General features: G+C 42.9%; 1 protein-coding gene across 3 annotated transcripts in view; it reads left to right on the forward strand.

Annotated features, from left to right (window-relative positions):
* Nucleotides 1–17,110, forward strand: part of PRKG2 (protein kinase cGMP-dependent 2) — a 110,605-nt gene that overhangs the window by 11,810 nt on the left and 81,685 nt on the right. For all 3 annotated transcript variants that reach the window (XM_056568940.1, XM_056568939.1, XM_056568941.1), the window contains 2 exons: nucleotides 4,624–4,790; nucleotides 16,656–16,769. In XM_056568940.1, coding sequence (XP_056424915.1) covers nucleotides 4,624–4,790; nucleotides 16,656–16,769 — 281 coding nt within the window. The remainder of the gene's footprint in view (nucleotides 1–4,623; nucleotides 4,791–16,655; nucleotides 16,770–17,110) is intronic.

Consider the following 17,110-nt stretch of genomic DNA (forward strand, 5'->3'; position numbering starts at 1 on the left):
TGTTCACAGTCTGTTTGGCTGTGAACAAAGCAGGCTGGCAGCTCTGAGTGTTTAGGACTCCAGCATGAGTCAGAAATGCTTGCTGACAGGACTGATCGGGAAAAATACAATAGAAAGAAGCATATTTTTCATTAACATGCTATTGGAAAGTTATTCAACATTCATTAATCTAAAATATATCAAAAGTTTATTTGATGAGAGGTGCCCTTTAACTCCACTGGAAAGTCCCTTTTTAAAGGTAGCACACAGCACCTCATCATTCCAGGCCAATTCGGAGGCAAGAGTGTGGAACTGGACCGCGTATTCACCAACAATAGAGTCCCCTTGTTGGAGGTTCAGAAGTGTGGTTTCAGCCGAGGAGGCCGTGCAGGCTCTTCTAAGACACTGTGGAATTCAGAAAGGAAGGCTTGTAGATTGGAGGACACTGGCTTTCCCGAAAGAAGACTGACCACGAAAGCCACCTTGGCATGCTCCGTCGGGAACTGATCAGCCATAAGTTCCAAATGCATAGAACATTGGGTCACAAACCCCCTGAACAATTTAGGGACTTCGTCGGCAGAGACAGACGTATTTTGGAGCCAACGGAAGCCATGGAAGCTGCAGACACCGGAGGAGCCACTGGAGCAGGTGGAGGCTGCTGCGGCTGTTGAACGGAGAGGAGCTGCTGCATCATTGCGGATAGCTGATTCAGCTGTTGTGCTTGTTGCTCACTCTGCAGAGACTGTTGTGCCACTATGGCAGATAGATCAGCGACATTTGGCAGAGGCATCTTGGCGGGATCCATGGCCGGATCTTACTGTAACGGCTGGTGGTGCGGATCTGCTGTACCTGTGTGGACGATGGCGTGAGCCCCACCTGGGAGCGGAGTCTAAGGAGCCGCTGGTTTTCACCAGAGCCCGCCGCAAAGCGGGATGGACTTGCTGCGGCAGGCGGCTCCCAAGTAGCTACCTCTGGCATGACTCGTCCACAAGGGCAGCCGAGGTGATGCAAGGCACAGAAGGAAGAGATGTACTCAAAGTCGGGGACAGGCAGGTAGGTCAGGGCTGGCAGCAAGGAACTGTGGTCAGGAAACGTAGCAAGAGAACTGGTACACGGTATAGCAGATAACACAGGGAACGCTTTCTCTAAGGCAACAGGGCCCAAAGATCCAGCAGGGAACAGGAGGAAGTGTGGGGTTAAATAGGGTCAGTTCCAGACAAGCACAATCAATGGTGCACTCGCCCTTTAAATCTCTGAGAACCGTTGCGCATGTGCCCTAGGAGGCGGGTATGCATGTGCCGGCAAGCAGAGGGAACGGAGGAAGCAGGAAGATGGCGGGGCAGGTGAGAAGCAGCGGACCGAGTACTTTTGCATCGCATCATGCAAAACGCAGAAATCTTCGTACGGGGAGTCGGGCAGGGAGAGCGCCCACAGCCAGCGGCGCTACTCGTAACAGTTGGTCCCGGACAGCCCCAGGTGGATCCATTGGGATCTCACCGGGTCTGAAATTTTTTTGCGGGGAGCACTGTGATGATTCCTAGAATCACCCTACCCCTTCGCTATCCTTGCCTTGGCTCCTAGAGGACTATGGACTATGGAAAAGTGACTGAGCGGAATTCGGACTAGCTTCAGGGGTGGGCACGAAAAAGACCGGGACTTTGATGGACTTTGGGAGATCACTATTTCCACAGTTTGTGCCCCTCAGTTAATGTTGTCCAGTGACATAAAGCTCCTTGTTGGATATCTTATTAAAATACCTTTATTTGCCGATTTCATGACACATTTTGTACACGATACACATTTTGCACAGGGCACTAATTCTGCAGACAGTCCACATTCTGCAAACGGTCCACCTTCTGCACAAGGCACTATATAGGGATACCTTTATTGGATTATCTTCCAGACTTACTGTCACCTGTCTTTACTGCCCCTTGCCCCCTGTAATGCCCTTCCTATAAAAGGAGACACTTGTTCCTGAATAAAGAGAGATTGATTGTTATACCTGAAGACTGGTGTTGCCAGGGGCTGAGATATTCTCTAGTTCTGCCTAGAGATATTGCCTGCAGTATGCTGTGGCGTGTTGTCTGGAAGGAGAAGTCGCTCTTGGCGGAGGGGATACCGAGAGGTCCCTAGTCAGCCCATCACAGGTATTGTTAAAAAAAACTGTAAGATTCTGTTTGCCTTATTTGAATTAATGAATGAATGAATATGTCCCCCTTTTCTCAAATAGAACCTTGTACATTTTCTAGGTAATTTTATAAAACTATTGATTTAATTTTTTCCTCCTAAAAGGTTTGCTCTCCCACAATACTCTATTCACAATAACAGTACAGGGGTCTGAACCCCATCTATCAGATCATACAAGTAAAAAAAAAAAATAATGAAATCAATTAAAAACCTTACATTTTATACATTCACAGATTTGTTCAACACACACACACACACACACACACATATATATATATATATATATATATATATATATATATAAAATTAATTAAGTTTAATTATTTATTTAAACTTTGATTAAGGCAATTTTTGTTTGTATTTGTTGGAATGACATCCCGATAGTAACTATAGGTGTAATGCAGGATTCTGTTGGTTATTATTTAACTCTCTACTGCAGTGTTTCCCAAACGCGGTCCTCAAGACCCCCCAACAGGTCATGTTTTCTGGATTTCCTTTCACAGGTGATATAAATATGGTCAGTGAATCAGGCATCACCACAGTTATATCACCTGTGAAAGACTATGGAAATCCAGAAAACATGAACTGTTGGGGGTGCTTGAGGACCGCATTTGGGAAACACTGCTCTACTGTATGTAAAAAAGGCAAAATATAATAGGTCTGAATTTTCAATAAAAATGCTCTGTTTTATTTCATAATTGTTCTTTTAGTTCCTAAACAAGACACTTTGTGTTTTTTTTTTCTAAATTAAGAATTACATTTTTCTCCGATTAATAGGTACAGTATGTTCCTGTAATAATCAATAAGGCACTCACATTTTGAATTGAATGTATACTCATTATTTACTGCTTAATTTTACTATGTGCATGTTTTTTTTTCTCCACACAACATGTTTGCCTGTGCATGACATGGGCTGTATTTTAAGTGCTCTCCATATGGGTTGCCGCGTGACCTACAGCCTCATTAGAAGCTAGTGCTGCTTAGGGAATATGGTGGCAGGTTGCACAAGTCACAAGGCAATTAGTAATGAATATGCCTTTTGCTGTATGGGTTAAAAGGATTATTATTTGTACCTTTATCAATATTCTTCCCTCCAACCATATAGCTTTAATTGGTCTACAGTCCAGTGTATTCCAAGGCTTAAAGTTTTGTGGAATATGCAAACCACAAAGTTGTCCAACAGGGTGTGGTATGTTCATTTATTTCGGTCATGGCAATTACTTAGAGATTTGAACATCGTTGCTTTTCTATCCCAGCGGTATAATAATCCCTGTGTGATATCATATGACTTATGTAAAATGCCCATTATACAAGATCAGGAAACCCTTCATGGTATAAACGTGATCCATAAATTATACAGCTATTTTATTTTATTTTTTTAATTGCAGCACAGACTCCTAAATGGCATGCAGATGTAATTCAGCAAGTCCAATACAGTATATCACAAGACAATCTGTTCTGTAATGTATTATTGGTGCTAGAATTCTATAGAGGAGTACACATTGTTCTTAATATTTAAAGAGTTCACTCATCTTCATTAATAACACCTAAAGAAATGCTGCCAACTGAGTGTTCCCATTGCCCAATGAGGTTTGTCCCGGACACTCTTATTTACAAAGGGAATGATGAAATATTCCAGGAGGACTATGGACACAACACAAAATGCAAAGTAAAGATGCTCCAACATTGTTATTTTATGGGGAATACAACATTTTATTCTGCAACTTTCATATATATATATATATATATATATATATATATATATATATACTTTATATTTGAAGAACTCAAAATTTTTAAGATCAGTAAATGGATCAAGCATTCTGTTCTGAACCTAAAAACCATTAACGACTTAGTTTTGCCTGTACAGGTCAGCATGCCACAATGTATCACATTAAAGGGGTACTCCACTGGAAAACATTATTATTTTTTTTTTTTAATCAACTGGTCCTAGAAAGTTAAACAGAATTGTAAATTACTTCTATTAAAAAATCTTAAACTTTCCGTTACTTATTAGCTGCTATGATCCACAGGAAGTTATTTTATTTTTGAATTTGCTTTCTGCCTGACCACAGTGCTCTCTGCTGACACCTCTTTCCATTTTAGTAACTGTCCAGAGCAGAATAGGTTTTCTATGGGGATGTGCTCCTACTCTGGACAGTTCCTAAAATGGACAGCGGTGTCAGCAGAGAGCACTGTGGTCAGGCAGAAAGGAAATTCAAAAGAAAAGAACTTCCTGTGGATCACAACAGCAGCTGTTAAGTACTGGAAGGATTAAGATTTTTTTAATAGAAGTCATTTACAAATCTGTGTAACTTTCTAGCACCAGTTAATTTGAAATTCCAGTCAAGATGTCATAATAAATCCTCATGGCTTTTACACATTTTTGGAATTAATAATGTTTTGTCGATTCTATAGGTCTTTAAAAATATTTGCCCTATTGTGTTCTCTTTAAAGTGAGAAAAAACTGATTATGGAGGCCTTAAACAAGAACCAATTTCTAAAGCACTTAGACCCTCATCAAATCCGGGACATAGCAGAATGCATGTATGAGAGAAGATACGCTCAAGCAGAATATATCGTCAAGCAAGGGGAACCCGGCAGCCATATCTTTGTATTAGCCGGTAGGTGTTTATCTCTGACTTGAACATTTGCTGGATGGAACCTGTCTTTATTATTGCTTATACCCTTTAGTTAAAGTTCAACTGTGACTGCATCTAGTCATGAAGAAAAATAGAGCAGGTGATGTGGTCAAGAACTTACAGGCTGCACTCGATGTGTACTTAAGTAAACATATCTGCTAAAATGGAAGCTGGAAGCCAACAATGAAATACTGTCTTTACGCATAAAAACCTGTTATACTCACACTATTTCTGGAGCCTTAAGAGACCACACTTGGTATCCCAATACTCTTAAGAGCTAGCATTTCACTGGTGTGCCTGCATTATGTATGCAAATCCTAACCTCAGCAAACATCTAGTGTTGCTGACGTTCATGGACGTTTCCAAATGTATCTCGTACCCTTTAGAGACTTCGCAAAATAGCATTTTTTTTCCACATTCTAGATTATAAATGGAATATGAACACAAATATTTCATTTATGTCTTTCTGGAATAGGAGTGTTAACAATAGCAGTTTCAGAACTGACGTACGAATGGCTATTCTTTCGATAATGACGTCAGAATGTTTATTGTGGATCGTATGTGGTAAGGAACATTTCTTGACACCAGAATCTGACACAAAGATATAATAAAAGGTATTGGACAGTGTTTAGATGATATTTTTGTAAGGGTGATCTTTTTTTCAACCTTCATCATATTTCAACATATATTACTTATATTGAAAGCTAATAGTCAAATTTTCACCATTTCATGCATAGACATTGGGGGGGGGGGGGGGAGATTTATTAAAACATGTGTAGAGGAAAAGTTGACCAGCTGCCCATAGCAACAAATCAGATTGCTGCTTTCATTTTCAGAGGCCTTTTTAAAACTGAAAAAAGCTATCTGATTGGTTGCTATGGGCAACTGGTCAACTTTTTCTCTACATAGGTTTTGATAAATTTCCCCAATAATTTCCGCTATAAGGCTGTGTTTTCACTTGGATTTTTTTGTTTTTGAAACCTATGAACATGGGGAAAAGTGCTTTTGCTTCACCTCTTTTGCGTGGAATTTGTGCGACTTCTGCGCAAAATTTGCACAAAACCTGCATTTTGCAGAGAAAAGAAAGTCTCTTTGACTTTAATGGGCTTCCACAGCAGAATTCGGAAAGCAAAAATTCTGCAATGTGAATGGGTCTGTGAAATCCCATTGAAGACGATAGACGATGAGGATTTCCATGTGGAAATTCTGCCATGTGAACATAGCCATGTACCTCTCCTTCTTCTGGATCCACTTCTGACTTTGGCTCAAAAACTGCAGTGGCAGTACTCCAAAAAAACTGCCAAGTGGAAACGCAGCCTAAAGCTTGTTTAAATGATTCTGACATGTATAGCATTCTCAACAAACACAGTACAGTATTTACAGTGTTTTCACGTAGGAAAATCAACTTTCTTAAATACAGTGCAACAGAGCTTTGCTGTAATATCTGGGGTGTGTTTAAAAGCAAGCTGCAACCAGCAGAATTATTAATTCTGTACACGAACCAAATAAGTAAAGTAAAGTATTTGCAGTTAGGTGGCATTCACACTACAGATTGCCCACCCAAAGATATTCTGTAAGGACCTTCCATGCACAGCAGGCACTTACCAGTTGGTTCTAGGATTATTGGCGGCAATACATTTCCAAGCTCATTCGCCGAAAGGTTCATTCTTTCGGCTGATGAACTTGGAAATGTATTACGGTTAAATACAATGGGAGGCTGCTGTACTGAAATGTCCGACCTGACTTTTTCCGCTTAGAAATTCTGTAGTGTAAGTGCGTGTGCCCTTACCTAAAACAGGTTTACTTAAATTGTAGCTGATTCATCAAATCCATACAAAGCATTGTTTTGTTGTTGTATTGCCTGCACTTAATGACAAAAGTGGTTTAGGGTACTTTGCATTTAATGTAACTTGTAAGCAAGCAGATTACACCTTTAAATGTAGCATACACCCTCCAGCATTACAGCAGCAGTGTGTGTGTGTAAATCTGTATGTATTTTACTGACTTCATTAACCTCTTGCCGCAGAATGCCATTTATAAATGGTGCAGTGGCATGGCAGGGATATGAAGCAAGCTCAAGAGCTGAGCTCGCATCATATCTGCATGGTCCCGGCTGTTATCAGCAGCCAGGACCTGTGGCTAATGCCGGACATCGCCGTTCAGGCTGATGTCTAGCATTACCGTATATACTCAAGTATAAGCCGAGTTTATACTCGGCTTCTACTCGAGTGAATTCTCCGCCCTCAGTGGTCTTCAACCTGCGGACCTCCAGATGTTTTAAAACTACAACTCCCAGCTTGCCTGGACAGCCATCGGGTGTCCGGGAATGCTGGGAGTTGTAGTTTTGAAACATGTCATCCTGTCAACAGTGGTCTTCAACCTGCGGACCTCCAGATGTTTCAAAACTATAACTCCCAGCATGCCCGGACAGCCATCGGGTGTCCGGGAATGCTGGGAGTTGTAGTTTTGAAACATCTGGAGGTCCGCAGGTTGAAGACCACTGCGGCCTTCGTCATCATCCAGACCCCCCCCCCCCCACTCCCTTTTGTTTTGTACTCACCCCCCTCGGCAGGAAGTTAGGGTGAGCTGGGTCCGGGCCATCTGTGCTGCAGCGACCGTCCGGTGGGGAGGGATAGTCGTACCGGGATGTCCATCTTCACCGGGGGGGCCTCTTCTCTGCGCTTCGGGCCCGGAATAGTGACGTTGCCTTGACGACGACACACAGGGATGTTGCGCATGAACGTCCCTGTGCGTCATCGTCAAGGCAACGTCACTATTCCATCGGGTGTCCGGGAATGCTGGGAGTTGTAGTTTTGAAACATCTGGAGGTCCGCAGGTTGAAGACCACTGCGGCCTTCGTCATCATCCAGACCCCCCTCCACCCCCTTTTGTTTTGTACTCACCCCCCCTCGGCGGCAAGTTAGGATGAGCTGGTCCGGGCCATCTGTGCTGCAGCGACCGTCCGGTGGGGAGGGATAGTCGTTACGGGATGTCCATCTTCACCGGGGGGGCCTCTTCTCTGCGCTTCGGGCCCGGAATAGTGACGTTGCCTTGACGACGACACACAGGGATGTTGCGCATGAACGTCCCTGTGCGTCATCGTCAAGGCAACGTCACTATTCCGGGGCCAGGCCCGAAGCACGAGGAAGAGGCCTCCCCCGGTGATGATGGACAGCCTGGAATGACTATCCCTCCCAACTGGACGGTCCCTGCAGCACAGATGGCCTGGACCAGCTCACCCTTCCTTCCTGCCAAGCGGGGGGTAAGTACAAAACTAAAGGGGGTGGGGGGGTGGGGGTCTGGATGATGACAAAGGCTGCAGTGGTCTTCAACCTGCGGACCTCCAGATGTTTCAAAACTACAACTCCCAGCATACCCAAACACCCGATGTTGTATGCTGGGAGTTGTAGTTTTTAAACATCTGGAGATCTGCAGGTTGAAGACCACTGTTGACAGGATGACAGGCGGTGATGATGAAGGGGTGGGGTGTGGGATGATGACAGGGGGATAATGACAGGTGGTGAGGATGAAGAGGGGGTGTGGGATGATGACAGGGGGATGATGATAGGCGGTGATGATGAAGGAGGGCGTGGGATGATGACAGGGGGATGATGAAAAGGCAGTGATGATGATGGGGGTGTGTGGGATGATGACAGGGGGATGATGACAGGCAGTGATGATGAAGGGGGGGTGTGGGATGATGACAGGGGGATGATGACAGGCGGTGATGATGAAGGGGGGGCGTGGGATGATGACAGGGGGATGATGAAAAGGCAGTGATGATGATGGGGGGGTGGAATGATGACAGGGGGATGATAACAGGCAGTGATGATGAAGGGGGGTGTGGGATGATGACAGGGGGATGATGACAGGCAGTGATGATGAAGGGGGGGGTGGGATGATGACAGGGGGATGATGACAGGCAGTGATGATGAAGGGGGGGTGGGATGATGACAGGGGGATGATGACAGGCGGTGATGATGAAGGGGGGATGATGAAGGGGGGGATGATGACAGGGTAATGATGAAGGGGGGATGATGACGACAGGCGGTGATGATGAAGGGGGATGATGACAGGGTGATGACGATGAGGGTGTTAATGACGGAGGTCTGGATGATGACAGGGGGGAATGATGTATTTCCCACACTAGGCTTATAGTCGAGTCAATAACTTTCCCTGGGTTTTGGGGTGAAATTAGGGGCCTCGGCTTATATTCGGATCGGCTTATACTCGAGTATATACGGTAAGTCTTTAGCTGCCGAAATCTGTTCTCGGCAGCTCAGTGGAGCTGATAGGGACCATTGCGGGGAAATCGTGATGTCCCGATCAATTGTACGGATGGAAGGAAGCCTCTCACCTTCTTCCCTACCATCCGATCGGCGCTCCTATGCTGCAGACAGCTTATCAATGCTATGCTATGGCATAGCATTGAACAGTGTATGCACTCCAAGGATTGCATGTAATTGTTTGAACTTAATAAAAGTTTGAACCCCCCCCCTTTCCCACTTACTTGTTAACAAAAAATATATAAACATATGGGGTATCGCCACGTGCATAGATGTACCAACTATTAAAATATCATGTTAATTTAACCGCACGGTCAATGGCGTAAATGGAAAAAAATACCAAAGTCAAGAATTGCATATTTTTGGTTGCTTCTAATTCCAGAAAAAAAAATAATAAAAAGTGATCAAAAAGTCCCAACAAAGTGAAAATAGTATCAGTAAAAACTTAAGACGATGGTGCAAAAAAAATTAGCCCTCATACATCCTCACATACGGAAAATTGAAGAAGTTAACAGGGTCAGAAGAGGTCAATTTTAAACAAAAATGTTTATACAAAAATGTATAATTTTTTAAAAGTTAGAAAATAAAACAAAACCTATATAAATTTGGTATTGTTCTAATTGTATGAACCTAGAGAATAGATATAACATCTCATTTGTACCGAAAAGTGCACTGTGTAGAAATGTAATTCCCTAAAAGTAGCAACATTTCTTCCCACAATTTTTTTTTTCCGTTTTGCTGTGAATTTGGTGGTAAAATTAGTGATGTCACTACAAAGTACAGTTGGTGGCACAAAAAACAAGCAATTATATGGGTCTGTAAGTGGAAAATCAACAACTCCATGTCCTTAAGGGGTTAAGGAGATTTATCAAAACCTGTCCAGATTGCTTCTCTTATTTTTCAGAGGACTTTTCAAAAATGAAAGAAGCGATCTGATTGGTTGCTATGGTCAACTCAGCAACTTTTCCTCTCGATAGGTTTTGATAAACCTCCCCACTGTGTTGAGGGTTTACTCTCACTACTTCATGTTTCCAGAGGAATTACTAACTTAAAATATACCGTACATGTAAAATAAAAAAACGTTAGATTTCCCACAGTGTGAATTTAGTCTAAGGCTATTTCCAAACTCTAGCCCAGAAAGAATTACTTATGTAACCAACATCTCTTTATTAATCACAATCAATAACAATAGGTAGAAAAACCCATAAAAAAATACCCACCCTTAAAAATGCCCCCACACACACACACAAAGGCAGGATGTGGGGAACCCAATATATAGATACAATGAAATGTACAGAGTCCCTATCAGCATGCCATCATATAATAATTAGATCAAGTACTGTACCTGTCGGTAGCATGCTGAACAAGTCCCCACGCTCCTACCACCTCGACACGTGTTTCGGGCAATCCCTTTCTCAAGAGCCTCTTGTAAGGTTTAAGCAGAAGTATAAGCATTTCCTGTTTATTCTCTTAATACATTCCCTGGGTTTACCACTTTAGATCCCACAATAAAAGTTTGTTCTGGGATCTGAAAGTTAAAATTACTGTGCCAGTGGGTTTGAGGGGATAATCAAGACCTCTGCAGGGGTAAATGTGGGGTCCTGACCAGCGGATTTGACGGCTGGAGGGTTCCTACCTGCCTCCGTGCTATCTGGTCAGAGCTCTGGAAATACAGGCAGCCTCGACAGCCTGTGTTAGCAGAGCGCTGATAACAGTGTTTGCAATTAACCCCTTAAGACCTGAGCCCTTTTTCACCTTAACCTCTTAAGGACGTAGGGTGTACCTGTACGCCCTACGCCCGATCCCGGTGTTTAAAACGGGGTCACGCCGTGACCCCATATCACACCGGGTCGGTCCCGGCTGCTAATCATAGCCGGGACCCTGGGCTAACAGCGCGCGGCATCGATCGTTGTGCCGCGAGCTGTTAACCCTTCAGACACGGCGATCAAAGTTGACCGCCGCGTCTGAAAGCGAAAGTAAACGCTTCCCGGTAGCTCAGTTGGGCTGATCAGGACATTGCGATAAAATTGCGATGTCCCGATCAGCTGGGACGCAAGCGGAGGTCTCCTTACCTGTCTCCGCAGCATCCGATCGGTGATTGATTGCTCCAAGCCTGAGCTACAGGCTTGAGCAATCGAGCCCCTATCTCACAGATCCGTGCAAAACTAGGGCTTTGCAGGGATCAGCATAAGAGATCAGTGTGTGCAGTGCTATAGGTCCCTATGGGAGCTATAGCACTGCAAAGATAAAGTGGAAAAAAAAGTTAACAAAGGTCATTTAACCCCTTCCCTAATAAAAGTTTGAATCACCCCCCTTTCCCCATAAAAAAAAACCTGTGTAAATAAAAATAAACATATGTAGTATCGCCGTGTGCGGAAATGTCCAAACTATAAAAATATATTGTAAATTAAATCGCACGGTCAATGGCGTGCGCGCAAACAAATTCCAAAGTCCAAAATAGTGTATTTTTGGTCCCTTTTTATATAATGAAAAAATGAATAAAAAGCGATCAAAAAGTGCAATCAATACAAAAATGGTGCCAATAAAAACTTCAAAACACGGCGCAAAAAATGAGTCCTCATACCGGCCCGTACGCAGAAAAATAAAAAAGTTATAGGGGTTAGAAGATGAGAATTTTTAACATATACATTTTTCTGCATGTAGTTATGATTTTTTTCCGAAGTACGACAATATCCAACCTATATAAGTAGGGTATCATTTTAACCGTATGGACCTACAGAATAAAGATAAGGTGTTATTTTTACCGAAATATGCACTGCGTAGAAACGGAAGCCCCCAAAATTTACAAAATTACATTTTTTTCTTCAATTTTGTCACGCAATTAATTTTTTTTCCCTTTCGCCGTGGATTTTTGGGTAAAATGACTAATGTAACTGCAAAGAAGAATTGGTGGCGCAAAAAATAAGCCATCATATGGAATTTTATGTGCAAAATTGAAAGCGTTATGATTTTTAGAAGGTGATGAGGAAAAAATGAAAATGCAAAAACAGAAAAACCCTGTGTCCTTAAGGGGTTAAGGACTGAGCCCTTTTTTGCAATTCTGACCACTGTCACTTTATGCATTAATACCTCAAAGATGCTTTTACCGATAATTCTCTGATTCTGAGATTCTTTTTTGGTGAAATATTCTACTTTATATTAGTGGTAAATTTTCGTCGCTACTTGCATCCTTTCATGAAAATTTAGCAAATTTTGCATTTTTCTAACTTGTAAGGAAAATGGATATTCCAAATAAATGTTATATTGATTCACAAATACAATATGTCTACTTTATGTTGGCATCATAAAAGGGAAATATTTTTACTTTTTGAAAAAAATTAGAGGGCTTCAAAGTATAGCAGCAATTTTCAAAATTGTCATGAAAATTGCAAAATCTGAAGGGACAGATGTTACAGAACTACATCTCCCAGCATGCCTGGGCAGTCTAGGCATGCTGAGAGTTCTTGTTTTGCAACATCTGGAGGGCTACCGTTTGGGCACCACTGTAATATTGGCCTCCAAACTGTGACCCTCCAGATGTTGCAAAACTACAACTCCCTGCATGCCCAGACAGCCTTTGCTGTCTGGGCATGCTGGGAGTTGCAGTTTGGCAACCACTATAAGGGCAGCAGTAAATATCGCTTTACTGCCACCTTCCTCCCCCCCCACTGTCACATCCCTACCTGCGCCGTTGATCTCCTCTGATGCCACCGATGATCGGCGGTCCCCACGGCATCTTCTCCTCAGGTACCAGCCGCCATCTTCTCCCCCCGTTCTGCCCGACATCCAGGGGCAGAGCAGGGGGTTTCCATGGCAACACCCTGTCTTCCACTGCCAATGGTCAGTACTCTGTGCTTACTAGTGTTGCTCGCGAATATTCGCAATTCGAATATTATTCGCGAATATCGCACATAGGGAGTGTGCTGGGGTAGTGAAACAATACTGTTATTCAGTATGACATGCAGATTACAGGCGTCGCTATTAGAATAACTGCTGCAAAGCGGCATAATGAGTCTGGATGTGGCAGCACGGTTGGGACACCATATGGCATCACAATTGAAGAGATTAAAGAGATTTTTTAATTGTCAATTGAAGATTTTGAAGAGATTAACAAGTTCACGTGCCAGCAGCATGAGGAGATCACATGGCGGCACAATGACAGAGCCTGGTAATTGGAATGAGCAAACTTTAAATCCTTTTTTGAGGACACATTGGAGGGCAAATCTGGTGCCAGCAGCTGTGGTAATTCCAGCTCCTATAGTGTATAATTGCTGCAGTAGAAACCATGAAAAAGCTCGTACTTGTATCTTAAAATCGAGCTGGTGGTCCCCTGCGAGGTGAGCTACCGCCTGCCCCAGCCCCTGCCTCTCAGCACCTCCCCTCCCCCCGATGCTCATGACTTAGTGTCCCAGGTGCCCAAAGCATTTACTTTGAAAAAATACTGGATTACCACAAAATCAATATAACAAGGAAATCACATGGCAGAAGAATGACAGAGCCTGGAGGTGGAAGCAGCATGACGAGACAATAGGGTGGCACTATGATAGAGCCTGGATGGCAGCAGTATGAGAAGATCATATGGCGCAACAATGACAGAGCCTGGAGGTGGTGACAACCTATGTAGGCCACAGAGCAGCACAGTGACAGAGCCTGGAGGTGCCAGCAGCATGACGAGACCATAGGGAGGCACAATGACAGTCTGGAGTGCCCCTTTAATCCTTACAGTACTTATTAGCAACTGTATACTACAGAGGAAATTCTTTTCGAATTTATTTTCTGTCTCTCCACAGTGCTCTTTGCTGACACCTCTATCCGTGTCAGGAACTGTCCAGAGCAACATCGGTTTGCTATCAGGATTTTCTCCTGCTCTTGAGAGTTCCTGACATGGACAGAGGTGCTGTGAACAGACAGAAAAGAACTTCAAAAAGAAAATAATTTCCTCTGTAGTATACAGCAGCTGATAAGTACTGGAAGGATTAAGATTTTTTAATACAGGTAATTTAAAATCTGTTTAACTTTCTGGCACCAGTTGACTTAAAAAGACCTAAAAAAATGTTTTCCACCGGAGTACCCCTTTAACAAGTTTAATGTGCCAGCAGCATGAGGAGATCCCATGGCAGTACAATGACACAGCCTGGAGGTGGCGGCTGCCTATGTAGGCTACAGCGGCACAATGACAGAGCGTGGAGGTGGCATCAGCATGAGGAGACCATATGGCGGCAAAATGATAGAGCAGCATCAGCATGAGGAGACCATATGGCCGCAAATCGAGAGAGCCTGGAGGTAGCAGCATCAACATGAAGAAACCATATGGCGGCAAAATGAGAGAGCCTGGAGATGGCAGCATCAGCATGAGGACACCATATGGCGGCACAATGTGAGAGCCTGGAGGTGGCATCAGTATGAGAAGACAATATGGCAGTACAATGACAGAGCCTGGAGGAGGCAGCATGAGGAGACCATATGGCAGCACAATGAGAGAGCCTGGAGGTGGCAGCATCAGCGTGAGGAGACCATATGGCGGCACAATGTGAGAGCCTACTGAGGCCTACTGCCAACTGAGGGTTGAGTCTGAGGAACCCACCGACTGTTAACTGGGGGTATCACTTGGGATGAAGTGGATGGCCGAGTGATCCAATCAATCACGGCTGCTGGATTGCTGGTCGAGACACGAGCTAGCTGACACCGGGAGCTTGGACCTCTCGCTGCGACTCCTGCTGCCACTGGCCCCTACTCTGCTGCGAACTCTGCCTGCTCCTGATAAATTTAGGCCTCTGCCACTACTCTGTGCATGGCCAGACACTCCTCTGCCTGACATACTTGTAGAACATTGGTATGCGCATATATTTTACTTTTTATTGAGCAATACGCCCCTATATGGCTGCAACAGAAATAAGCATAACAATCTAGTGCTTTTACACCTACTGCTCCCTATAAGGTTTAACAAGAAAAAATGTAGAACTGCGGAGTACGTATATTTTCCAGTTTTTTACAATAATACACCCCAGTACGGTTGCACTAGAAATAAGCATAACAATCTAGGGCGGAAGTCTTTTAGTGCTTTTACACTAACTGCCCCCTAGTAGCTTTAACCAGAAAAAGCGTAGAACTGCTGAGTGCGTATATATTTAACTTATTTTAGGATTATTCGCCTCAGTACGGTTGCACTAGAAATAAGCGTAACAATCTAGTGCGTATGTCTGTTAGTGCTTTTACATTAACTGACCCCTATTAGCTTTAACCAGAAAAAAACGTAGAACTGCTGAGTATGTATATATTTCACTTATTTTAGGATAATATGCCCCAGTACTGTTGCACTAGAAATAAGCGTAACAATCTAGTGCATATGTCTGTTAGTGCTTTTGCACTAACTGCCCCCTATTAGCTTTAACCAGAAAAAAATATAGAACTGCTGAGTGCATATATATTTCACTTATTTTTGGTTAATACGCCCCAGTACAGTTGCACCAGAAATAAGTGTACTCTCTCTCTATGTGAACTGTCCCTGCCTGCTGCCTGCCTGCAGTGATGCAGGCTTGAGGTGAATGGATTCTTCGCTGTAAAGATCTGATTGTCAGTAACACACAGTGGGGTTTATTTACTAACGTGATCCAGACTCTTTTTTGTCGGGTTTTGCGCCCAAATTGTGTTGCACGTCCCTTGCGACACAATTTGCGACCAAAAAAACACAAAACCCTCAATTTTACAAGAAAAGGGGCGTGGCCACGGGATAAAGTGGGCGTGGTCCCGACAAAAGGGGCATTGTCCCAACAGTTTTGAAAAATCACAACATATTTACTATGGCTTCCACAGAAAATGTGGATTTGAGCTGAGGAAAACCCTACAGATCAGAACAGTTGTAAAAAAAAAAGCAAAACGTAGGGAAAAGTGCAAAATGTAGGGAAAACTTAGTAAATACCTTGGGAAAATGCAAGTCGAAAATGAAAACCCCCAAAGAAACCTACACTCCACTCTTAGTAAATAAACCCCAGTGTCGGATAGGGGATAAGATGTCTAGGGGTGCAGTACCCCTTTAAAGACAAAATATCCTCTGAGCCTAAACCTTTGCAGGGATATATCAAAGCCTGTGTAGACGAAGAGTGATGCAGTTGCCCATAGCAACCAATTAGATTTGTTCTTTCATTTAAAAAAAGGCTTCTGTAACAAAAAAAAAAAAAACTGTTTGGTTACGATGGGCGACTGCAACACTCTTCCTATGCAGGTTTTGATAAATCGTTCTATTCTCTTTAAAAGGACTGGAGGCCTATAGGTACCTTGTAATATAATGTCCTTCAAAGTATGTACATAACCCTTTATTAAGCATTACAAAAAATATACAAAAAAAAGGTTAACATTATATTACAGCGTATAACCCAAAACATGTGATCATTAATGAAATAATTTTGTTACAGTGTATGGTACAGTATAATATGTTACAGTATAGCATAGCACACTATAGTTGACCAATAATTATAGGAAACCATGTCAAGACATTTTAATGTGTTTCTCAAAGTTTTCCAACAGAATTTAATGGGTGTCTTAAAAATATTATTTTTTCCAGAGGGTAAAACTGAAGTTTTCCAGCAGAACAAGCTTCTAGCTTCCATCCCAGTATGGACAACATTTGGAGAGTTAGCAATACTTTATAACTGCACAAGGACTGCCTCAGTCAAAGGTAAATTTGTATAGCTGGCATTGTACGCCTAAGCGTTTCAAGAAATGTCACAAAAACCTCTTTAAAGCTTATTTTTTTTAAACCTTGGTGTCTGTCATTAGACTTTGACAAAACGGAGAGTACTATATACATGTTATGCATTGTGATATTTAGTGACTGTATGCTGAAATGAGCTAAAGTAAACCTATATCAGAATGTAAAAAGAACAAAGAATTGAAAAGCGAGGTGAATGGGAGCTGCATATATAGATTTCTATAAAGCTGTGTCACGTAGAGGAGTGGGGCTGATCTCAGCAGCTGTTCTTATCAGAAAATAATGTAGTAAGGTTTATATGGAAATGA

Source organism: Hyla sarda, chromosome 1 (assembly GCF_029499605.1).
Source record: "Hyla sarda isolate aHylSar1 chromosome 1, aHylSar1.hap1, whole genome shotgun sequence".
Lineage (NCBI taxonomy): Eukaryota > Metazoa > Chordata > Amphibia > Anura > Hylidae > Hyla > Hyla sarda.